Source organism: Amblyraja radiata, chromosome 5, assembly GCF_010909765.2.
Source record: "Amblyraja radiata isolate CabotCenter1 chromosome 5, sAmbRad1.1.pri, whole genome shotgun sequence".
NCBI classification, from domain to species: Eukaryota; Metazoa; Chordata; class Chondrichthyes; order Rajiformes; family Rajidae; genus Amblyraja; species Amblyraja radiata.
In genome coordinates this window covers 29,698,114-29,723,247 of record NC_045960.1, presented here as the reverse complement: position 1 = coordinate 29,723,247, position 25,134 = coordinate 29,698,114, and the positions used below count along the sequence as shown (strand labels likewise).

The 25,134-nt window shown below is 43.3% G+C and overlaps 1 protein-coding gene across 47 annotated transcripts in view; it reads left to right on the top strand.

Moving 5' to 3' along the window:
• The window catches only part of eya4 (EYA transcriptional coactivator and phosphatase 4), a 428,629-nt gene that overhangs the window by 322,157 nt on the left and 81,338 nt on the right, over positions 1–25,134 (top strand). For 34 of the 47 annotated variants that reach the window (XM_033020875.1, XM_033020872.1, XM_033020887.1 and 31 more), the window contains 7 exons: positions 2,258–2,324; positions 3,468–3,610; positions 4,308–4,430; positions 8,783–8,865; positions 17,432–17,612; positions 19,258–19,296; positions 21,808–21,944. In XM_033020875.1, coding sequence (XP_032876766.1) covers positions 2,258–2,324; positions 3,468–3,610; positions 4,308–4,430; positions 8,783–8,865; positions 17,432–17,612; positions 19,258–19,296; positions 21,808–21,944 — 773 coding nt within the window. The remainder of the gene's footprint in view (positions 1–2,257; positions 2,325–3,467; positions 3,611–4,307; positions 4,431–8,782; positions 8,866–17,431; positions 17,613–19,257; positions 19,297–21,807; positions 21,945–25,134) is intronic. The other 13 variants (XM_033020916.1, XM_033020915.1, XM_033020877.1 and 10 more) reach the window with 1 other exon arrangement.

The following is a 25,134-nucleotide window of genomic DNA, read 5'->3' as shown; positions in this document are numbered from 1 at the left end:
ACCTTCAGCCCATTGAATCCATACCGAATATAGATCACTGGTTCACAATCCCAACACTCAATCTGATTCATGAAATGGCTTGGAGCAATGTTTTCAGTGGTCTGCAGCTCAGCATTTTATATTTTGTGAGTACAGATAAATTATTGTTGCATTGCTGCATTGTCTGAGAACTCCCACATCAGGAAGAAACAACTGGAACCAGCTATCGCCTGCCATTCTTTTGTTATAGTGGTTGCAGTCGATGTCCTGGTCTCCTTGGTGACCAAGACCTTCTTCTCAGGTAGACAAAAATGCTGGAGAAACGTAGCGGGTGAGGCAGCATCTATGGAGCGAAGGAAATAGGCAACGTTTCAGGTCGAGACCTTCTTCAGACTGATGTGAGGGTGGGGGAGGGGGGGGAAGAAGAAAGGAAGAGGCGGAGACAGTGGGCTGAGGGAGAGCTGAGAAGGGGATGAGAAAGCAGGGACTACCTGAAATTAGAGAAGTCAATGTTCATATAGCTGGGTGTAAACTGGCCAAGCGAAATATGAGTTGCTGCTCCTCCAAGACCTTCTTCTATGTCCTTTTAGTGAATCTGAGCATGGGAGATTATAGGGAGAATAAAGACATTTGGCCCATCGAGTTTACTCTGCCGTTCAATCATGGTTGGCCTTCCCTCTCAATCCCATTCCCTTGCCTTCTCCCCATATCCCTTGACATCCGTACTAATCAAGACTCAATCACCGCCTTGAAAATATTCATTGACAGCATCCACAGCTGTCTGTGGCAAAGAATTCCACAGATTCACCACCCTTTGACAAAATAAATTTCTCCTCATCTCCTTTCTAAAGATGTCCTTCCTGAGGCTATGGCCACTGGTCCTAGACTCTCTTCACTGGTGGAAACACCTGTCCACATCCAGCAACCCCTGACCCCTGCAACTTTTATCTCTTTTGTGGCAGCCACAGTGTGTTTTGCTAAAATTTGGCTGCCAGCATGGAAGTGCCTTTAAGGCCTGAAACCTTTTTCAACTGGCACAGAGCCAATGTTGGGGCAGCATCGTGGCGCAGAGGTAGAGTTGCTGCCTAATTACAACACCAAGGACCCGGGTTCAATCCTGACTACGGATGCTTGTCTGTACAGAGTTTGTACATTCTCAGCGTGACCTGCGTGAGTTTTCTCTGGAATATCTGGTTCATCTCTCTTTCAAGAGAGAGTTAGATTTAGCTCTTAAGGCTAAGAGAATCAAGGGATATGGGGAAAAAGCCGGAATGGGTACTGATATTGGATGATCAGCCATGATCATATTGAATGGTGGTGCTGGCACAAAGGGCCGAATGCCCTACTCCTGCTTCTATTTTCTAAGTTTTCTATGTTTCCTCCCACACTCCAAAGATGTACAGGTTTAGTAGGTTAATCGGCTTGGTATAATTGTAAATTGTCCCTAGTGTACGTAGGATAGTGTTAATGTGCGGGGATCGCTGGTCAGCACAGACTCGGTGGGCCGAAGGGCCTGTTTCCATGCTGTCTCTAAACTAAACAAAACTAAACTAAACTAAACTAAACACCATTTGTCAGAAGTTGCTTTCAGTTTAGTTTAGTTTACTTGTGTACACCCCTAACAGAAACTGGACATGTCCTGTCTTAGATCATCTGTAGAGGTGTAACGGGCCTGTCCCACTTGGCGATTATTTCGGCGACTGCTGGCATCATTGACTGACGTATTAGGTCACCGAAAAGGATGCGGCCGTGACGCGGCATGATGACGTATTGACGCACGGTGTTTCCTCAAGTGTCGCAACGTTTTTTTTGTCGCCGCTGGATTTTGCGATGTTCAAAATCTTTTGGTGCCCCTGATATGACGCCGGGAGTCACCGAAAAAATCGCCAAGTGGGACAGGCCCTTAAACCACCCAAACATGTTTCAAATGGGTTTTTAGCCAATGTCACAATTTTATTGTGAGGGGGACTGGATTGGTCATTAGCACTGTATACAGTGCACATGTAGCACACCAAAAATGGGGACATTTAATTTTTGTTCATAGATGTTGTATATTCCTACCAACATTTTTGTAGCCATCAGAATTAGTGTTGGCTGCAATTCCTTCAACCATGTTAAATTTTATTTTCCACGTACCATGTATTTATTCCCGCTGATAACAATTTAAATTTATTCTGTCATCTCACACCTGCTTAACTTGGGTTTGTGCCACAGAGTCCGAAATTCATTTGTTCTGCTTGTCATTTAATGTTTCACTTCTCTTTTCTTTTACCTGCAGTAATAACAAGTAGTGGCTATAGTCCAAGAGGAATACACCACTATTCACCACAGATTTATCCTTCCAAGTAAGTACAAGAAAGGTTTATTCAGGCAATGTGAATGTTTGCCAAAATTGATTCTTATTTTTTCCCATGGAAAGGGCGACACGGTGGCGCAGCGGTAGAGTTGCTGACGTACAGCGCTTACAGCGCCAGAGTCCCGGGTTCGATCCCGACAACGGTTGCTTGTCTGTATGGAGTTTGTACGTTCTCCCCGTGATCATGTAGGTTTTCTCTGGCATCTTCCGTTTCCTCGCACACTCCAAAGACGTACAGGTTTGTAGGTTAATTGGCTTGGTATAAATGTAAATTGTCCCTAGTGTGTGTAGGATAGTGTTAATGTGCGGGGATCACTGGTCGATCACAGTGGGATCGTTGGTCGGTGTGGACTCGGTGGGCCGAAGGGCCTGTTTCCGCGCTGAATCTCTGAACTAAACTAAACTACATTTTTATATACCTTGATTAATAGGGCTGAAATTTCCAAATTTGCAACTGTTATTCTTCTTTGTATCATTTCCGATTAGTTTCGTTTAGTTTAGTTTGAAGAGACAGCGTTGACACAGGCCCTTCGGCCCGCTGAGTCCGTGCTGACCAACAATGCTCTGTACATTAGTTCTATCCCATGCACTTGGAACAATTTGTTTTTACAAAAGCCAATTCAACTACAAACCTGCACTTTTATGGAATGTGGGAGGAAACCGAAGCACTCGGAGAAAACCCACATGGTCACAGGGAGAACGTGTAAACTCCATACAGACAGCACCTTTAGTAAGGATCAAGCCGGGGTCTCAGGCACTGTAGGGCAGCAGCTCTACGACTGCACCACCGTGCCGCCCATGATATCAGAAAAGACAAAGTTGGATCTTTTTACACCAAACAATTAATTCAAAATTGATACTTTTCATAACCGACCGATATCATCTAGTGTAGGAAGGAACTGTAGCTGCTGGCTGGTTTACAGGGAAGATAGACACAACATGCAGAGATGCTGCCTGTCCCGCTGAGTTACTCCAACATTTTGTGTCTATCTTCGATATCATCAAGTAATGTAGAGCAACTTACCAGAGGATCAAACTGTTCTTGATGTCACTGTTTGGAACTGTGTTGTAGGTGCAAAGATGTCTCAGTCTCTTCAGTGGTTAACCTAACATGTCTGTCTCTTCCCTACAGACCATACCCACACATTCTTTCCACACCAACAGCACAATCAATGACGGCTTATGCTGGACAAACCCAATATTCAGGAATGCAGCAGCCAGCAGTCTATGCGGCATATTCTCAAACAGGCCAGCACTATGGATTACCTACTTATGGTAAGACATTTATGAGCCTTTACAAAGTTAGTTATTCAGCACCATTTTGTCATTTGTTCAAGCAGTTGTCTCCTCCAAATTAAAGAAATTGCAGGGAATGATGGAATATGGATTACGTGCAGGCAAAGGTAATTAGTTTAACTTTACAGCATGTTTGGCACAGACATTGTGGGCCGAAGGGTCTGTTCCTGTGCTGTATTCTTCAATGTTCTATGTTAATTAAGATTTAATTTCAAGAAACAATGTTGGAACACATATGATTTTAACCCAGAAAGTAGACACAAAATGCTGGAGTAACTCGGCAGGTCAGGCCACATGTCTGGAGAAAAGGAATAGGTGACGTTTCGGGTCGAGACCCTGATTCACACTGAGAGCTGTATCAGCTGAGATCTGGCGCTGTGAGGCAGCAACTCTACCGCTTGGCCATTGTGCCGACAATTAGATATCTTTAGCAGACCCGCTGTATTCCTCCAGCACTTTGTTTTTTTCCAGCATCTGCACTCTGTTGTGTCTCCATCTTTGATACTGTAGCTTAAATCCTCCAATTGTCATGTTGTTGATTTGATGACCTATGCCCCCCAGAAAACTGTTGGCTGCAGGAGGGATGAATATTACCTGCTCTTGGTCTCTGCCTCATTTATGTGTGTCAGCATTTCCCATTACAGTATTTTAACCCACTTGGCTCTGCTGTTGTCAGGAATCAAGACAGAAGGGGGAATACCGCAAGCACAATCTGCATTGCAGACTGGATGCCTTAGTTACAGCCCAGGATTTACTACACCACAACCAGGCCAAACACCTTATTCCTATCAGATGCAAGGTCAGTGTGCTACTATGCTTATTTCTCTTTGTCTTGTTCCCAGGTTATTTCCCTTTGACGTTTTTGCACCTTTGTGAACATTTCTCTTCCTTTCCTCAATAATAAATTGATGTACAAATTGGTGTGGGAACATGGAGCGGTCCCACTCTGCTAACATTATTATGCAAATCTGTTCCTATACGTTCAAAGCACCTGGAATGTGAACATGAATTTAGAGATACAGAGTGGAAAGCGGCCTTTGGGCCCACTGAGTCCGCACCGACCAGCATCACCCTGCACACAAGGGGCAATTTACAGAAGCCAATTAACCTACAAACCTGTACGTCTTTGGAGTGTGTGAGGAAACCAGAGCACCCAGAGAAAACCCACACAGTCACAGGAAGAACGTACAAACTCCATACAGACAGCACCCATGGTTAGGATCGAACCCGGGTCACTGGCGCTGTAAGGCAGCATCTCTACCGCCACGCCACTGTGCCGACAATTAGATATCTTTAGCTAAATCCCTCCATCACTGTGTTTTTATGCTCAAGATTCCAGCATCTGAATCTCTTGCACACACCATCTTTAATACGTTAGCTTATTTTCTCATGTCACCATGTTGCTGATTTCATGTCATTTGCTGCAGGAAATTGTTGATTGCAGGAAGGATGAAAATTATCTGTTCTGGGTTCACTGTTCCATTTATGTGTGCCAGTTTTTCCCATTACAGTATTGCAATATTTTAGAATATTCTAAAAAATGTCAAGGGAGAAGATGCCATCTTGTGCATTAGTGGGCACAAGGTAAAGAAATGCCTGATGAATCTCCATGGCCTCTTTATGTGTTATAAATAACTGGCCAGCATTTGATATCTTCGAGAGTAAATGAGAGAGAGAGACTAAAGTCGGTTGTTCTAGGGAGGAATTCCAGGTGCTGGTTTACACCAAAGATAGACACAAAATGCTGGAGTAACTCAGCGGGTCAGGCAGCATCTCTGGAGAAAAGAAATGGCTGACGTTTCGGGTTGAGTCTGAAGAAGGGTCTCGACCTGAAACGTTACCTTTTCCTTTTGTCCAGAGATGGTACCTGACCCACTGAGTAGAATGTTCTATCCACCCACACCCGATGATGCATCAGCAATGGTTAATGGGGTTTTATATGTGCAAACGCATAGTGAAATTATTTGTTTGCATACAGTTCAGTAAGGAATTGCCATACTTAAGCACAATCCCCAATTAACAAAGTATACAGTAGTCCACTGAGACCGCATGCAAGAGGCATCACCTTCTAATGCAGTCTTGAGCTGAGCCACAATAGACAATAGGTGCAGGAGTAGGCCATTCGGCCCTTCGAGCCAGCACCGCCATTCACTGTGATCATGGCTGATCATCCACAATCAGTACCCCGTTCCTGCCTTCTCACCATATCCCCTGACTCCGCTACCTTTAAGAGCTCTATCTAATAACTCTCTCTTGAAAGCATCCAGAGTATTGGCCTCCATTGGCTTCTGAGGCAGAGAATTCCACAGATTCACAACTCTTTGGATGAAAAAGTTGTTCCTCATCTCCGTTTTAAATGGCCTACCCCTTATTCTTAAACTGTGGCCCCTGGTTCTGGACTCCCCCAACATCGGGAACATGTTTCCTGTGTTTCCTCATCTCTGTACCGATGGTCTTATACTGGTGCCGATAGGCTTATACTTTCAATCAAAGGAAGCTACATGCCAGTAATCGGAAATGCAGGTACACTTGGAAATGCCAGCGTTAATCAAGAATACTCACCGTGGCATTGTTGGCTGGAAGGTTCTGTCTGATTAATTTGATTTAAGTTTTTGGAAGAAGAAACAAAATATATTGAGGAGGGAAAATGATGTTGATATATTGCACATGGAATTCATTAAGTTCTTTTACAAGGTCCCACATGAGAGGTTTGTCCAAAGGATTAGAGCCCGAGGGTTCCTATATAAGTTGCACACTGGATCCAAAGTTGGCTTGGTGATAGGGAAGAGGATGGTGGACATGTTTAGACTGGAAGCTTGGTGCTAGCACCCTTGCTGTGTGTCATGTTCATTAATAATTTAGATATGAACTTAGAAGATATAAAGAGTGAGTTTGCAGATGACCAAAAATCAGTGGTGTTTTTGAGAGTGAAGTTACAGAAAGTTACAGTTACAGCTGATAAATAGGGCAGAGTAATGGCAGATGGATCTTAAAACTTACAAGTGCAAGATGGAACATCTTGGAAAGTCTAATAAGAGTGGAATGTATAGCAAGAATGGTCGTGAATACACCAAGAAGGAACTCGGTGTATAAATTCATAGTCCCCTCAACGTGGCAGCACAGGCAGATTTAGAGAGATACTGCGTGGAAACAGGCCCTTCAGCCCACCATGTCCGCGTTGACCAGTGATTAGCGACAATTTACAATCTACAGAAGCCAATTATTCTACAAACCTGTACGTCTTTGGAGCGTGGGAGGAAACCAGAGCACCCGGAGAAAACCCACATAATCACAGGGAGGACGTACAAACTCCTCACAGACAGCACCTGTAGTCAGGATCGAACCTGGGTCTCTGGCGCTGAAAGGCAGCAACTTTATCGCTGTGCCACTGTGTCGCCTAAAATGATGAAGAATGCATATGGATTGCTGGCCTTCATTAGCCAAACCAATAGATTATAATAGCAGAGCAAATCCAAATGTATAAAATTTTAGTTAGGGTACAGCTGGAGTGTCATGTACAGTTCGGGTCACCATATTATAGGATGGATGTGGTGGCATTGAAGAGGATGCAGAGGAGATTTTTCAGGGTGTTGTCTCATATGCAGAGACCAAACAGGCTGGGTTTGGTTTCCTTGGACTCCTAGAAGTTGAAGGAAACCTGATGGAAGTAAACAAAATTATGACGGACATTGATAAGGAAGATCAAAACTTCTACCCAAAACAGAAACTTATAATGCCAGAGTCCTCTTCTTCCCACCGAGTCTATGCTGTCCAGCGATCCCTGTTCACTAGCACTATCCTAAACACTAGGGACAATTTACAATTTTACCACGGCAAGCTATCTTAAAAAAACCTGTACATCTTTGGAGCACCATTTTTACGACTTCACCCCCCCCCCCCCACCACAATCAGTCTGAATATAGATGTTAACCCGAAACATTACCTATTCATGTTCTCCAGAAATGCTGCTTGACCCGCTGAGTTCTTCCAGTGCTTTGTGTCATTTTTAAATTTCAATGAGTGAGCTCCAGAAATATTCAGGACGAGATACATTCTACCACCATCACCTGAAATTCAAATTCAGCAGATCCACTTACTTGAAGCAGTCCTTTCCCATGGCATAAAGCTGTTATTGCTTTAGAGTACATACCAGCTTTATGTCACCCTCCTTTGCGCCCCATCCCCCCCCCCCCCCCCCCCCACCATCCCCCCCCCCCCCCCCCCCCCGCGAAGACTGGCAAATTCTCTCCTTTCAGGTGCTTTTCCAATAGCCTTTGAGTGCTACAATTGCATCTATTTCCACCTCACCCATGACAGAACATTTACAACCCCCTCACAATGTTCTCTGTTGCAAGTTGAATAATCCAAGTCCATCCACGTAACTATTGTTCCTCATCTGCACACTCTCTGAATCCCTTTACATCTGACTTACAATTCAGTGCCCACAACTAACATGGTACATCAGTGGTTCATTATCACTATTTTTCTTTGTACTTTGTGCCTTTATTTATAAAACCAAAGATCCTAATATTTTTTAACTACTTTCGCAACCTTTGCCACCTTCAATTGATCAGGTACATCTTTTACAATTGTACCCTCTGGTTTATATCATCACTTCTCAATATAACTACTAACGTGTAACACTTAACTTTTCTCAACCTCAGAATTCCTGCCTCCTATCCACACATTCCACAAAACTATCTATATCACCTTGAAGTCTGTTACAATCCATTTCACAGTTCGCTGGGCTTCGAAGCAGTGTGTTCTCGACAAATTTGGTCTCCACATTGTCACAGACATTTTGTTTATTGCCTCCATCCATCCCCTACCCTGCAACTTAAAGCATGTTTACCTTTTAACGTTGTCTCGTTCTGATGAAAAGTCATTGGACTGAACCATTATTACTGCTCCTAGAAACAAAGAACTACAAATGCTGGTTTACCAAGGAGAGACACAAAATCCGAGTAACTCAGCATCCCAGAATTAACATATTAGGTCATGACCTTTCTTCAGACTAATGAAGGGTCCTAGCCCGATACATCACCTGTCCATGTTCTCCAGAGATGCTGCCTGACCCTATGAGTTACTCCAGCATTTTGTATCTTTCCTTCATTATTACAACTGTGCTAAATGTTTATTTTTGAATTACAGGTTCTAGTTTTGCACCATCCCCGGGTATATATGCAAGCAGCAACTCTGTTTCCAATTCAACAAGCTTCAACAGTTCCCATCAGGTACTACCTTTTATTCGCCATCTATTCCTGAATCCATGCCTCCAGGATGTGAAGGCCATCCAACATTAATGAATGAATGGGGTTTCAGGAGAGGGAAGGTCCTTCAAAATGTTTTACAGCTGGAATGGTACCTAGCAGTACCTTGATGGTTTCTGGGGCTGGAGGCTGATGCTGGAAGGAGGGAAATAGAAAGCAAAAGTGTTGCCTGGTCTGCAGGGAGCCTCCAGCAAGTTCTGTTTCTGTCTGAGAAACAGAACAGGTTTGAACATCATCTTAATACATTGTGTGGGTCAAAGGTAGGGTTGCCAACTGTCCCGTATTAGCCAGGACATCCCATATATTGGGCTAAATTGGTTTGTCCCATATGGGACTGCCCTTGTCCTGCATTTGACTGCTACTACTCGGGTCGAGGGGACTGTCGGGTCGGAGCGCCGCGTCCGGCCCCGCCTCACCCGTCCCGACGTAGTGCAGCCCATGGAATGCAGCAGCAGCACCTGACCCGTGGCCCCGTCGGTCGGCAGCCCGGCCAGCTGTCCGACCTTCGGACCTACGCTTACCGCCAACACTACCACCCCTCCTTCTCATGGCCGATCATCAGTTCATGAGTTGGATGGGGTGCCGGACTTTGCACACAACGTTGCGCGGCCCGGGCCAAAACTCCTCAGCTGGCCCGCTGGCTGGGCTTTGTGTGCAGTCCAGCACCCAGGCCAACTCATCATTCACCCAGCCACGGCCGAGTCGGTCAATGAATTATCGTCGGGAATTTGTCCCTTATTTTGATCTTTTGTCTCTTATTTAGGAGTGGAAAAGTTAGCAACGCTAGTCAAAGGCTAAATAATGTAGGTGCTTGCAAGTACAGGGAAAGATTGTTGGTGAGATGAGGACCTGCCATTCAATCTACTTCCCTTCCCTTGATTTTCTACCGTAAATGTTCCTTTTAGAAGTTAGCAGTATACAGATCTGACGCTAAAGCTTTCAGCAAAAATTGCTGAAGTAGCGAGTCAGACAATACCTGGGGGATGAGAAACAGCAACAAAGTTTAACATCAAGGATCTTTCATCAGTAACGGGAATGTGAGAAGCCCAATTATGTTGAGTTGCAGAGAGGGGAAGGGATGGAGAGGACAAAGGGAATGGTAGGATGCCGATGAATGTTAGCAAGGCAGCAATTATCTTAAATATGGAGATGCTGACGGTGATGGAAAAGAGAACAGAAACCAATTAAAAGAGAAAAATACAGTGGAGAGGTAGAATGAAAATGGTGGTTATCTGAATTTGGTGAATCTAATATTAAATCCTGAAGGCCTCAAGAAGCCAGAAGATGCGCCGCTGGGAACAAAGGAAGACCTGGCATGGGGGAAACCACAGCGAGGTGGGGGGGGGCGAGAGGGGGAAGAACAAAGGAGGACAGGGGGAAGAGAGGGAAAGAACGAAGAGAACAAAGGGCCCGGCATGAGGGAACCACAGAGAGGGAGGGGGAGAGGATGTAGAAGGGATCAGAACAAAGGACCTGGCGTGGGATACTTTGTGATTTTGTCTACGCCCTTTATGTGGCGATTCTTTGCGTACCTTGTGTATGCAAAACAAAAAATGTCACTGTGACTCATCACACGTGACAATAAATTGGCCCGAGGAGCCGTGCGCATGGCGGGAGTGTCCCAGGGAGCCACGCGTGCAGCGGGCATGTCCCGGGGAGCCGCGCAGGTCTGATCCACCCGCCAAACAACCGCGCCACTGCCGACCGGAACGCGCCCTGCATGGCCTGGTTCGCCGGAGAAGCCGGGGGGCGGCAGGTGCCTGTCTGGGCCAAAGGAGCGACGACGGCGAGGAGAACCTCGGCAGCGATGGGAGTCTCGACAGCGGGGCTCGCGATCGACCCATGATCAATGGTCGATGAGCGTGGGGGGGGGGGGGAAGGGAAGACAATGGGGACCCGACTTGGAGGGACCGCCTGAGGGATGGTGAGAGAACAAAGGGGACCCGGTGTGAGGGAGGGGGCACTAAGTCTGTGTTTGTTCATTTGTTCCGGTGAAGGCGCTATGCACACGGCAGCCAGACAACAGTCGCTTGTCTTTTTCTTTATGTTTTCACTTTTAATATCACGTTTTTGTGTACCTCGTTGTGTGTTGTGACTGTTGGTAGACCAATCTCCCTCCGGGGATGAATACAGTTTTATTATCGTAACATATCGTACTGTAAAGTATTCATTCGTTCAATGTCTTCAAATGGAAGAAGTTTCATGGCATCATTGCAGCAAGGCAGGAGGATAATGAGAGTGGTTAGGGTAAGAATCAGACAGAGATTTAAAGTGACAAGCAACGGGAAGTTCAGAGTTGCCCTTGATAACTGGACAGAAATATTCTGCAAAGCGTTCACCCAATGTACTTGCTTTCTCCAATAAAAAGGTGACCATTTTGGGAGCATCAAATGCAATTCGCTAAATTGGAAGAAGTGCAATTGAATCATCACTTTGACTGGAAGAGGGTGGGAAAGGAAGAGGTGAAGGGGAGGGGGATTACGTCTCCTGTGGTTGTACGTCGAAGTGTCGGAGGAAGAGGAGTGGTTTGTGGAGATGGAAGAACAGACCAGGTGTCATGAAAGGAATGGTCCTCTGGAAAACCGAGAGGGGGGGGGGGGGGGGGTTGATATGCACTAACATTCGTAAGCAGCTTGAGGTGGTTAATGCAGAGAGGATATTTTCACTGAATGGAGTGCCTTCTAGAACCAACAAAGACAATCTCAAAACGATGTGCAGGATAATTCAGACTTTCTTTTCCCAGAGGGTCTGCTAATTGAATTATTTTGGAAGGGGTGGAAGTTATAGAGAATGGTCTATTGAGTAGGCAGGTTGCTGGGGTTGAAACAAAAGATCAGGAAACCCTATTTCTGTTCAGACGAGGAGGGGAGGGTGAGAGAGCAGAAATGCAGGAAACAGAACAGACGTAACGCCTAGAAGAACATTGAATGTAACCATTTCAGATAACCATTGCCCCCCTCCCACCAGCCATCTCAGCAACTTCACCTGCTTATCTACTGGCTTTCCCAGCTACTGTATGGTGACGTCTCCCTGGCCTAACTGCTTCTCTCCCCTTAGATGCTATCTGACCTCCTCAGTGCTTCTAGACTTCTGGGTTTCTTTTGTCAGATTTCCAATATCTACGGGGTATTTACAAATGGGAGCTCTCATGCATTACGCTTTGAAGTACTTAGTAAAAAGGAAAGGCAGAATATCCATTATCTAAACATTTATGTAAAGGTCAAGTAGGTTTATAGCATTGACAAGGGGTTCTCAACAAGCTCCTTGAACACTTTGAAAACTAGCGTTGCTGTGGATTTATAATGCACAGAGCAACAAATAACTGGAACTTGAGAATCTAGACACTCTATGGTGCAGCTAGAAGTTCAGTACTGACGCCTGGGATGTTTTCCCAAGAATACATTTCCCCTGGATATTCACGGGTACTGAGGTGCAGTAAAGCGTTTTGTTGCATGCTACCCAGTCAGAGGAAAGATAATACATGATTCCAATGGAGCCGTCCACAGTTTACAGATACATGATAAAGGGAATAACGTTTGGTAAAAGATAAAGTCCAGTAAAATCCGATTACAGATAGTCCAAGGGTCTTCAATGAGGTCTATAATAACTCAGGTCCACTCTCTAGTTGTTGGTAGGATGGTTCAGTTGCCCGATAACAGCTGGGAAGAAACTGTCCCTGAATCTGAAGGTGTGCGTTTTCACACTGCTGTACCCCTTGCCTGAAGGGAGAGGGGGAAAGAGGGAGTGACCGGGTAGAGAATTGTCCTTGATTATGCTGGTGGACTTGCCGAGGCAGCATGAAGTGTAGATAGAGTCAGGAGATGGAATCGGAGGAACATTCTTTGGCAATGTAGAGGGAATAGGTAAAGGGGAAAATTAACGTGGGGATGTGATTCCTCTGTCAGCCGGTATGGATACGACAGGCTAAAAAAGCCTCCTTCTAAGTTATAAGAAAAGATGAAACCATGAAACTTAAGTATTCGAAGCAAATTATTCCATTTAACCCCCCCCCCCATGCCAATTCTACCATTTAATAAGGTCAAGAGTATCCACTGACTCCTTAAAATCTATTAATTTATGTACTTGTTCCATATACATTTAGCAGCTGGGTGTACACAGGTCTTTTAGATTTAGTTTCCCCAAAATAGGCTGCTCTCTGAGAAAAGAAATCCTGAATTAGTCAAGAATAATTACTTTGTCCTTATTTTGAGATTGTCGTTGTTGGTTCTAAACACTCCATCCAGAGAAAACATTATCCCTGCAACAAACCATGTCAAGCTTCTTCAGATTTTCTGTGCCTTTCAGTGACATCATGTCTCATTCTTCTCAGTTCAAGAAGGTTGAGGCCTGGTCTGTTTAGCCTCTCCTCAAATGACAACCCCTCACCTCACCCTCCCCTCCCCATCTCAGGAATTGATCTGCTTGTAATCAATTTGTCCATTGACACCAGATTCTCATTTTAGCATCCATCCATAGAGGAAGTCACATTAAATTGCACCGTAAATCTAGCTCTATTTTGCAGGTTGTTCAATGCGAGCAGCAGCATAGAAATCATCATTGTAAACCATCAGTGCTTGTGCATTCAACAAAGTCAGATGCAGTGCAGAATATTGCCTGATCTCATCGTATCCCACAGTTTTCATTCATAAAAAAATTCCAACCAGTTCCTGTTGGAGCTGGCGAGCAAACATTCACAAATCAAGACATTGATCATCCTCTCGTATTTGATCAATGCCATTTTTTACTTCTTGTATGTAGATATTAATTTCGTAGCTTATAAAACACCCAGTTCACTGACCATCAAAACTTTTTTTGAGGAACAATAAATCACATTTTATATACGTACATTGCACAATAATATAATTTACACCTTTGTACCACAACGAAGATTAGACAATGAGCACAATGCATGGTTATAATTCACGGTTCACATAATTATCTGGTGGTAACAAAAGCTTTTCACTGTAACTTGATACACATGACATAGACTGAACTGAACTCAAACTCAAACTATTTATTCCAAGGGAAGGGTAGAGGAGTGTGATTCATTCATCTAGCCTTCCCTTCCTGAAAGTCGCATCTTTGAAAGGCCTGCCAGCAGTTGCCCACTTCCCCCCCCCTCCATACCCCTTAACAGCTGATCCTTACAGTGTTTTTTGTCAGAGGGTAGACAAACAATAGACAATAGGTGCAGGAGTAGGCCATTTGGTCTGAGCCAGCACCGCCATTAAATGTGATCATGGCTGATCATCCAAAATCAATACCCCGTTCCTGCCTTCTCCTCATATCTCCTGACTCTGCTATCTTTAAGGGCTCTATCTAACTCTCTCTTGAAAGCATCCAGAGAACCAGTCTCCACTCCCTTCTGAGGCAGAGAATTCCACAGATTCACAACCATCTGAGTGAAAACGTTTTTCCTCATCTCCGCTCTAAATGGCTCAACCCTTATTCTTAAACTGTGGCCCCTGGTTCTGGACTCCCCCGACATCGGGAACATGTTTCCTGCCTCTAGCGTGTCCAATCCCCTAATAATATTATATGTTTCACTAACATCACCTCTCATCCTTCTAAACAAGCCCAGCTCTCCCTCCAGCACTAGTGAATGTGAAGAGAAACATCAGAACCACCTAGCATCAGACCCAGACTGACCTCATCTCACACCAGTCCCGAGTCTCCTGGGCTCAGGTTCATATTAAAAATTCCCCCTTTCCCCTTAAGCGTATATCCTCTGGTTCTTGATTCCCCTACCCTGGGTAAAAGACTGCACTATCAATTCCACTCATGAACTAATACACCCCTATAACATAAAGTTACATACGTGAAAACAGGCCCTTCGGCCCAACTTGCCAACACCGACCAACATGCCCCATCTACATGCATTTGCCCCATATCTCTCTAAACCTGACCTATCCATGTACCTGTCTAAGTGTTTCTTAAACACTGTGATAGTACCTGCCTCAACTATCTCCTCTGGCAGCTCATTCCATCCACCCACCGCCCTTTGTGTGAATATCACCCCTTAGCCTCCTGCACTCCAAGAAATAAAGCCCAAACATGTGCAAACTCTCCCTAGAGCTCAGGCTCTCGAATCCTGGCAATATCCTCAGAAATCCTCTCTGTGATTATCTGCATAATGACATCCTTCCTGTAGCATTGTTGTTCCACTGTCATCCCTGCCAGGGTATCTTTCCAGTCAACTTTGGCCAGCTCCTCCATCATGGCTCCATAGTCCCCTTTATTCAACTGTAACACTGACACCTCCGATTTACCCTTCTCCCTCTCCAATTGTAGATTAAACTTGACCATATTATGGTCACTACCTCCTAATGGCTCCTTAACCTCAAGTTCCTTAATCAAATCAGGTTCATTACATAACACTAAATCCAGAATTGCCTTCTCCCTGCTAGGCTCCAATACAAGCTGCTCTAAGAATCCATCACAGAGGCGCACCACAAACTCCCTTTCTTGGGGTCCAGTGCCAACCTGATTTTTCCAGTCTACCTGCATGTTGAAATCTCCCTTAACAACCATAGCAATACCTTTACTACATGCCAATTTCAACTCCTGATTCAACTTGCACCCCTACTGTTTGGGGGCCTGTAGATAAGTCCCATTTGGGTATTTTTACCCTTACAATTTCTTAGTTCTATCCATACCACATCTCCTGTTTCAATGTCACCCCTTGCAAGGGACTGAATTTAATTCCTCACCAACAGAGCTACCCCACCCCCTTTGCCCACCTACCTGTCTTTTCGACAGGAGGTATACCCTTGAATATTCAGTTCCCAGCCCTGGCCCTCTTGCAGCCATGTCTCTGTAATTCCCACAACATCATACCTACCAATTTCTAACTGAGCCTCAAGCTCGTCCACTTTATTTCTTATACGTCGCGCATTCATATACAACACTTTGACCCTCTCCTCTCGCACCGCTTGCAATTGGCCCTGACTTTACTCTCTTAGCCCTTCTCGAACTTTCCTTCCTATTAATTCGAGAATCTTTTGTAATTTTTTTCCTTTACTCACTTCCCCTTCAACTCCATCTTTATACTCCCAATTTGTCAATCCCTTCCCACCCCCACTATTTAGTTTAAATTGACTGATAAATTGCCTAATTTATATTGACTGATAAATTGCCTAATTTGCCAAATTACAAATCAAATTCCTCAGTTTTAACCTGTTTTTCCCCTCTGACACCTTTCCCATGGGTTTCAGCCAATAAGCTCTTCTCCCTGCTTCTCTTTGATTGGTGCTTCTCAAAGATCCAAGTTAGCACTGAGCGTACAGGGAGCAGAGCAAGAGACTGAGAACACAACCTTCAGGGGCAAGAAACCAATGTGGAGAGTCAGATGGAGGAAAGGTTATGAACAATTGCAACTGACTGAGGTCTGCCAGTCAGCATGTCTAGTAGTCAGTTGCAGATGGAACACCATGACGCAGATGTGGACAGTAGGCTGTTAAAAGCGAGAGTTTGAAGATGTTGGCATAGACTGTGACCAGGTGATTGGCACATAGAAACATAGAGAGAAAAAATGCACGAGTAGGCCATTCGGTCCTTCGAGCCAGCACCACCATTCAATATGATCATGGCTGATCATCCTAAATACCCCGTTCCTGCTTTCTCCCCATATCCCTTGATTCTATTAGCCCTAATAGCTATATCAAACTCTCTCTTGAATACATCCAGTGAATTGGCGTCCACTGCCTTCTGTGGCAGAGAATTCCACAGATTCACAACTCTCTGAGTGAATTTTTTTTTCCTCATCTCAGTCCAAAATGGCCCACCCATTATTCTTAAACTGTGACCCCTGGTTCTGGACTCCCCCAACATCGGGAACATTCTTCCTGCATCTAGCCTGTGCAATCCCATAAGAATGTTATATGTTTCTATAAGATCCCCTCCCATGACTTCAGAACCTGTCCAAGGACTCTATCTAGGATGGCTGCTTTCCATGGGTTTACCTCTTGTAGGCAGTTCTGTCTTCTGCTACAGAGATATATGGGACAGAGCGAATAAAAGATGAGAAGGTGGAGAACATGTCTAGGTGGAACATTTTGTTCAAAACGGGTGTGAAAAGCCTTGAGCTCATATGGTTGAGATGCATCGTAACCAAAGATTGCCCCCCAATTTCAGATTGCAGCCCATAGAGGTAATTAGGCACTAGCACAGAAGACAACTAAAATTAATTGTCTACTTCTGACTGGTGCACTAATCTGCCTCCCAGGCCCCATTGCCTCTGCTATCAATTCAGGCATATGCAAAATATGACCTCAAGCAACCAAGGACAAATCTTTTAATTGGTATATTTATTGCCCAAGTTCAACTTTATTTGACAATTAGACACAAAGTGCTGGAGTAAATCAATGGGTCAGGAAGCATCTCTGGAGAGAAAGGATAGGTGTCAGGATTTATTCTGCTCAGTTTCATTTCTGGTCAGGGTGATAATTGTGAAGTTTGGTTGAACAGAGTAACCGTATGCTTGGTTCAATGAAAGAGACATAACATAAGTCTGTATTTTTTTTAAATTTAGGATTACCCTGGCTACACTACATTTGGCCAAAACCAGTATGCACAGTATTATCCGTCTGCAACATATGGCACATATATGACCTCAAATGATGCGGTTGATGGTACCTCTTCAACATCAACAACATACCAGCTACAACCTCCTCCCAACATCACTGGACAACCAGCAACAGATCTTCCTGGAGGTAAAGGTCTTCCTTTTTCTTTGTACCGTAGTCAATCGTTCAAGACCACGAGAAGATCAAATATCATCAACTTTTAGACAAAGTAAAAAATGCCCTGGTTTAAATTAGCTCAATAACACAATACATTTTTGACTGCAAGTGCCTTGAAAGTATTCTTCGGGCTGCAAAGTGCTGGCAACTTACGTATAATCTATATTTCAGCATTGTAACGTGCAAAAAAATAACTCACATGAATTTAATTCTCTCACGATTTATGGATATTATTTTTGCCGTTGTCAGGACTTTTTGCCGTTGCTCAAGCTCCAAGGTACTGCTTTCAAAGTGTTGATTGGGGGTAGGGAGAAAACAGAAAGTCCAGCAGCTTGGTTTATACTTGTCAAAACAAACCCTTTAGTGCTGACTACTGCACTTGCTCCTCCAAAGCAGAAACATGTATTTATGGAGTTAGCCTGACAGAGGGAAAGCTAGTGCCTCAGATTTGGATATTTTGTTTAAATGAGTTCCAGTTGGTACTGTAAAACGCAACAGACATGCACATATACTGACGGCAATTGAGCTGTGTGGGTGTAGCACAGCAAATTGCCTTTGCTCCAAGTGAAAGCTAAGCACAGCACTAAGCACAGACAATAACCAATGTTGTTGATAGATTTGTATGGTTCAGCATTTTATTATATGGTGTGTGATGTTGAGGCTTAGCCATAAAGTGAATACAGCCAGGCTGAGTTAAACAGAAGCAGGTTTCCAATTTAGTAAATAACTAACACACAAAGGCACAGTGAACTATCTGAAGCAAAGTACAGACTGAAAGAGACAACAACAGTATGATGCGTTTATTTTTGAGTTTCCATTGATGCTTTAATGTTTTATTCATTCTTGCATTAATTTATGCTTTAAAAAAGCTATCTTTGATGTGTACCAGTTGTACTACATCATTTGACGTCTCCATAGTGAATTTAAGATGGAGCTAGTAATTTCTATTAATGTCAGTGTGAAAACAGCATACTCTATTATTCCAGAGTTTGACTGTTTTAATTGAGGGCATTTGAACTCTGATATCAAAGCTTTCTCGAGAAAGTGGAACATTCTTGAATGTAAAGTCTTTATTTTTTTTCCAGTTGTCTTTGGCAAGCGTACAGATTTTTGATTAAGGAAGCTTATCATTCTTCTTCAATCATAGACATTTTCTTTTTCCATTCCAAAGAGTTAGACTGTTTTTCATTATTGAGACATAACAATAAGTGCTTTAAAACCTGTTCTGTTTCCTGTTAACATTTTTCTGTAACACCCTTCAGTTGCACTCACTAAACATGGGTAATTATGTGGGATCCCTGGGCTGTGTGGTCTCTCTCTCTTAGATACACATCTAATAATAGACACTATTGGGCAGCAATACTTAAAAAGAAGAAATACAACTACTTTAAAAAAAAATAATTCCAACGTGTAATTGTTGCTCTTGCCTAAAAATGTTCATTTTTTAAAATAGCACTACTAGTAATTTTAATACTCTTTCAGGATTATTATTGAGATTGTCCTGTAGGCTAGATGAAGATTCGCAGAACATGTGTAACCCATTTTGGTGCAGATATGCTAGGTATTCAGATGTGTAGCTTTATTAGATATGTAAACAACATGTGTCTGCCCACAGCTGGATCACCGAGTACAGTTCTGGTCACCACAACTCAAGGTATGATTGTTCTGGAGAGAGTACTGAAGAGATTTACTAAGATATTGCCAGAATTTGAACATTTAGCGGAGGAAAAAGGATAAACTAGAGTTACTTTTTGGAGACTGACGGCAGGCATAATTGAGTATAATTTATGAGGGGCCCAGATAGAATAACACAGAAGGATCTAATTGCTTTTACAGAGTAGTCAAAAGGCAAAGACTGGGAGAAGGATTAAAGAGGAGTTGAATGGTGGTAAGGGTCTGGAATTCTCTCCCTGGATAGAAGCAGAAACTCGCATCACATTTATGTAGTACCTAGATGTCTATTTGAAAACCCATTGCAAGTTCCAACCGAAACCCCTTGACGCACTGACATCTTTAAAGAGCTTTGCACACCAAATCACTTCAACAGAATTTGGCAGCTTAATTTACTTTCACACACTGGCATGCGGGGAATCTAGCTCTGTGTGCTCTTAAAAGCTGCCCCACCCTCAACATTACCTTTGTACAAAGGCAGGACAAGGGTTTCCCCAGCACAAGGGAGTAGGCCCACCTCAGTGGAGAACCTCGCAATCAAAGCGAGCCTTGCTGATGGCATGAGGGGTGAAAGCATGGAAGGACGGAGAGTAGGAAATGTGGAGAGTCACCCCTAGTTTTGCACAATCGTCATTCCATTCTTCTTTGTCGTCAGCAGCTCATTCAATCTCAACTGAATGAGAAAACCATCAGGTAGCAAGTAAACATTCCATAGGTAGAATTGCAATATGTGTTCTTGCATGGACTTTTAAAAAAAAATCATATATATGATGAAGCTTCCACAGTGAAAACCTAGCAGAATTTTTTTTATTTTTTTTTATTTTTTTAATATTTTATAAAATTTGATGCAAGAAGTTTGAAGGAGAAGCAGACCAACTTACTAAAAGAATGGAGCTGAAAATCCACAGATGTGATATTCCAACAGATGAGGCACCTCACTTTCATGTAATAGACAAATGATAGTTTCACGAGGAATATTTCTCTATTCCCATGCATGCCCACCCTAGGGCTGGTCGCCTAGCCATTTCCGACCTGCTCCAGCAGCGATTTGACTGCATTTCCTCGGTGGCCACATCTGGCCGCACTTCTTCCAGCTGATGGATTTCTTTGCAAGGCCTTACCATTACTCATGGTGGACCGTTGCCAGCGTGGGAAGTCTAGGGTTGCGGGTCTACCAAATACTGACCCCAACACTGATATGATCACTGACACAATCTCCGACAAAACAAATAACACTGGAGATCTTTTATGTTCACTTACGAGAGTAAAACTGAACTTTGACATAATGGTTCAATTGTTTAATGGTATTTTATTGTCACATGGACCTAGGTACAATGAGATTTTTTTTTGCATACAGTTTAGGAAAAAAATCTTACTACACATCGTATATCAGGTACTGTAATATCGCCACATTCAAGAAACATTTAGACAAGTACATGGATAGGATAGGTTTAGAGGGATATGGGCCAAACTCAGGCAGGTGGGACTAGTGTAGATGGGGCATATTGGTCGGTGTTGGGCCGATGGGCCTGTTTCCACGCTGTATCACTCTATGACTCTTAAGACATGCGCACAATTATACTTTATTCTGTATCTTCTTTTTTTTTTTTTTTTTTTAATTTCTATACTACTACTACTACTACGGACTGACGCAAAACTGCATTTCGTTGTACCCATACTTAGTATTTGTGCAATGACATTAAAGTTGAATTGAATTGAAAAAAAAAAAAAGTACAAAAGTGCAGGAATAGTCGAGTCACCGTGTTTCTGTTGCCATTTTTTATGATTCAAGTCCAAAGTTGTTAAAAATATAGATCCTTAACTTGGCCTTGAAGGCCCGTTGTCCTGGTGGTGGCACTGGGCTGGAGTTGCAGGGTCGGCCAGGCCATGTTGTCGGTGACCTCTCATCCAGAGGACGTCACCTTCAACAGCATATTATTCCCTGAGCAATTTGCCCATGTGTCAGCCTAGATTTTGTGCTCAGATGTGACGGAAGCCATAGTTCTATACGTGAAATAAAAGTGCTACCACGGCACAAAAAGTAATTGCTGTTCTACTGCCCTCTGCAAGACTTGCGATAGAATGCCACAAGACCCCTGAGTTTCAGGCACAAGTTCTCCCAAAGCTTCCAGGGTGCCAACAGAAACCTTTGAGCTAATAGAACTATCACATCAGTTGTGCCCTAGATTCTTGGACAGTCCGCACAAATATCCGCAGCAGAGGAATAAAAAGTGAAAGCGCCACATCACAAAACGTTAATAGTTCTGGCTGCAGCAACAGTTAAATAAATCGCCAAACTGTTTGTTTTCCCTGTGCCTGGTGTATTTTCTTTATACATAATTATTCAGCTGCAGAACCGCTGTCAAGCTGAACGCGGTGCAATCATCAGGAATCACTTTGTTCCTGCAGCAGTGTGAACTTGTGGTCGACTCTCATTCCTTGCGTGGAGTAAAACTGAAGGTGATGGTTGCAATCTGAATGGTTGCTTTTGCAGGGGAGTTTGACACAGTGCAGAGACCATCAACACCAATCAAAGACCTGGACGAGCGAACGTGTAGGAGTTCGGGGTCGAAGTCACGAGGAAGGGGAAGGAAGAATAATCTATCACCACCTCCTGACAACGACTTGGAGGTACGTTTTGACTTTAATTGATGCAAACTTAAAGCGCATATTTTTTGGTATAACGGCTGGACCATTATTATACTGGAGAATTACAAGCTGTGCATTCTTCCCCCCCCCCCCAAACTGGTTCATAATAAATGTTTTCAGCCAAGGTAACATTCAGTTGCTGTGAGGTGATTTGTATTCCATAGTACAGAGAATTATAGTGGAACAGGCCAACAAGCGCAGTTTTCAGAAACAGTATTATCTTGCTTTATTTTCTGGAGAGGAACGAATTGAAATAAAATGATTAAGAGTAAACAGCAGCAAAATTAATAACTGCTGGAAATGCTTTAATTGCCAACTCTAACATGAAGAACTTTTATTGCTGTGTCTCTCCTTTGCAGACTACACTAACAATTATTTTACCTAATACAGACAGGGTATTGGTGTAAACTTTGCAAACTATGATTTGCCAAGATTTTATTTTATTCTGGTTTAAATTGGGCATTGCTATCTTAAAGAGATGGATACCTTGTAAGGCACAATAAAAAAACAAATAAAGCACAATCAGATTTTTTTGTTTTGCACTGCTTGTGAATGTAGTTTATGCCCATATTTTCCATCAAACTTTTATAATGAGTTTACCCTTCATCACCTGCCCACCAACACTGCAAACCTTTCCCAAAATATGATCATTTGTTAGAGTTGCTGCCTTACAGCACCAGGGTTCAATCTAGACTACAGTGCTGTCTGTACGGAGTTTGCACATTTTCCCCGTGACCTGCTGGGGTTTTGTCTGGTTTCCCTCCACACTCCAAAGACTTACATATTTGTAGGTTAATTGGTTTTGGTTAAAAAAAATTGTCCCTAGTGTGGGTAGAATAGTGTGTGGATATCACTGGTTGGCACGGATGCGGTAGGCCGACGGACTGGTCCCAGCTGAATCTCTAAACTAAATTAAACTAGGTACTGTTATTACTGAGCTGTTAAAATCAAAGTTTTTTGGTTTTATTCCTGAATTAAACTGAATTAGCCACTATCAAATAAGGCAAAGTTCAGAACTAAACAGTTGACTGTAGCATGAGTTGAAAATCTGCTCCTTCAGAATTCTAGAAGGGTTTAATGTATGAACAATGTGTGCTGATAAATGTGAGGTTATCCACTTTGGCGGCAAGAACAAGGAAGCAGATTATTATCTCAATGGTGTCAGATTAGGAAAAAGGGAAGTGCAACGAGACCTGGGACTCCTTGTACACCAGTCACTGAAAGTAAACATGCATGTACAGCAGGCAGTGAAGAAAGCTAATGGAATGTTGGCCTTCATAATGAGAGGATTTGAGTATAGGAGTAAAGAGGTCCTTCTGCAGTGGTATAGGGCCCTGGTGAGACCACATCTGGAGTATTGTGTGCAGTTTTGGTCTCCTAATATGAGGAAGGACATCCTTGCCATTGAGGCAGTGCAGCGTAGGTTCACAAAGTTAATCCCCGAGATGGCGGGACTATCATATGAGGAAAGATTGGAAAGACTTTGCTTGTATTCACTGAATTTAGAAGGATGAGAGGGTATCTTATAGAAACATATAAAATTATAAAAGGACTGGACAAGCTAGATGCAGGAAAAATGTTCCCAATGTTGGAGGAGTCCAGAACCAGCGGCCACAGTCTAAGAATAAAGGGGAGGCCATTTAAATCTGAGGTGAGAAAAAACGTTTTCACCCAGAGAGTTGTTAATTTGTGCAATTCTCTGCCACAGAGGGCATTCGAGGCCAATTCACTGGATGAATTAAAAAAGAGAGTTAGATAGAGCTCTTGGGGCTAGCGGAATCAAGGGATATGGGGAGAAGGCAGGCACAGGTTATTGATTGTGGATGATTAGCCATGATCACAATGAATGGCGGTGCTGGCTCGAAGGGCCAAATGGCCTCCTCCTGCACCTATTTTCTATGTTTCAATGATAAAACTGGACAAGACTACAAAGGCAATGAATGCACAAATCCAACAATGATCAATGAGGCATTGGATTTTATTCATGGGTTGTGGGCAACCCGTATCTGTAAGATTCTTATGGGTCAACAGTCAAACTATAATTTGAGCTTGAAATACCTTCGGGGCTGGAGGAAATCTTAGATGGGGATGGGTGATTAGTGTAACCATTAATCAGAGGGTAACAAATGAAGGAGCAATCATGGATTAGAGGGGAACAGTGAGTGTTGTGATTTCAGACAGGCCACTGGGATAAAGGAGCCTTTTTAAATATTGTTTAGTTTTAGTTTAGTTTAGTATACTTTATTGACACATGTACTGAGGTACAGTGAAAAGCTATTCTTGCATGCTAACCAGTCAGCGGAAAGATAATATATGTAAATTTGGTCAAGAAGTCAAAACAAGGACCTGCAGATGCTGGTTTACCAAGGAAGGATTGACCAAAATGCTGGTATAATTCAGCAGGTCAGGAAGCATCCCTGAAGAAGATAGCTAGATGATGTTTCAGGTCGAGACCCTGCTTCAATCTGAAGAAAGGTCCCGGCTGGAAATGTCACCAATCCCTGTTCTCCAGAGAATCTGCCTGACCTGCGGAGTCATTCCAGCATTTTGTATCCTTCCATTGTTAATTTGGTGGTGTGTTCGGGGCAGTTTTACAATATTTTTTCCACATATACTTTTAACCCCACTGTTCTGCCATCTATTGTGAGAGTTGTGTAAGGAAAGGAATCTGTAGGAAAGGAATCTGCAGTTGGGTAAAATTGGGTAAACATCATATACATCAAAGATAGACACAAAATGGTAGAGTAACTTCTTCTGAAGAAGGCTCAATAGACAATAGGTGCAGGAGTGGGCCATTCGGCCCTTCGAGCCAGCACCGCCCACTCCCAACCCGAAACGTCACACATCCATTCTCTCCAGAGATGCTGCCTGACCCGTTGAGTTACTCCAGCATTTTGTGTCAATCATTGGTATAAACCAGTATCTGCAGTTCCTATTTATTTCATATTTCATCTCAATTAGTTTTAACAATCAATTAACAGGTAGAACTTTTGACAGTGTATTTCTTGGTAAAAGATTTTCGGAAAAAATGTATAGGTAAAATAAGAAAGCCAAGAATTTAAAACTCTGATTTTGTTATCTTCCGGTTTGGTGGTCTTTCTATTTGCGCAAAAACGGTTTGCGATAGCGCTATGATTTTTGCCAGTTCACTCACCGTTCTCCTGTGCTGCGA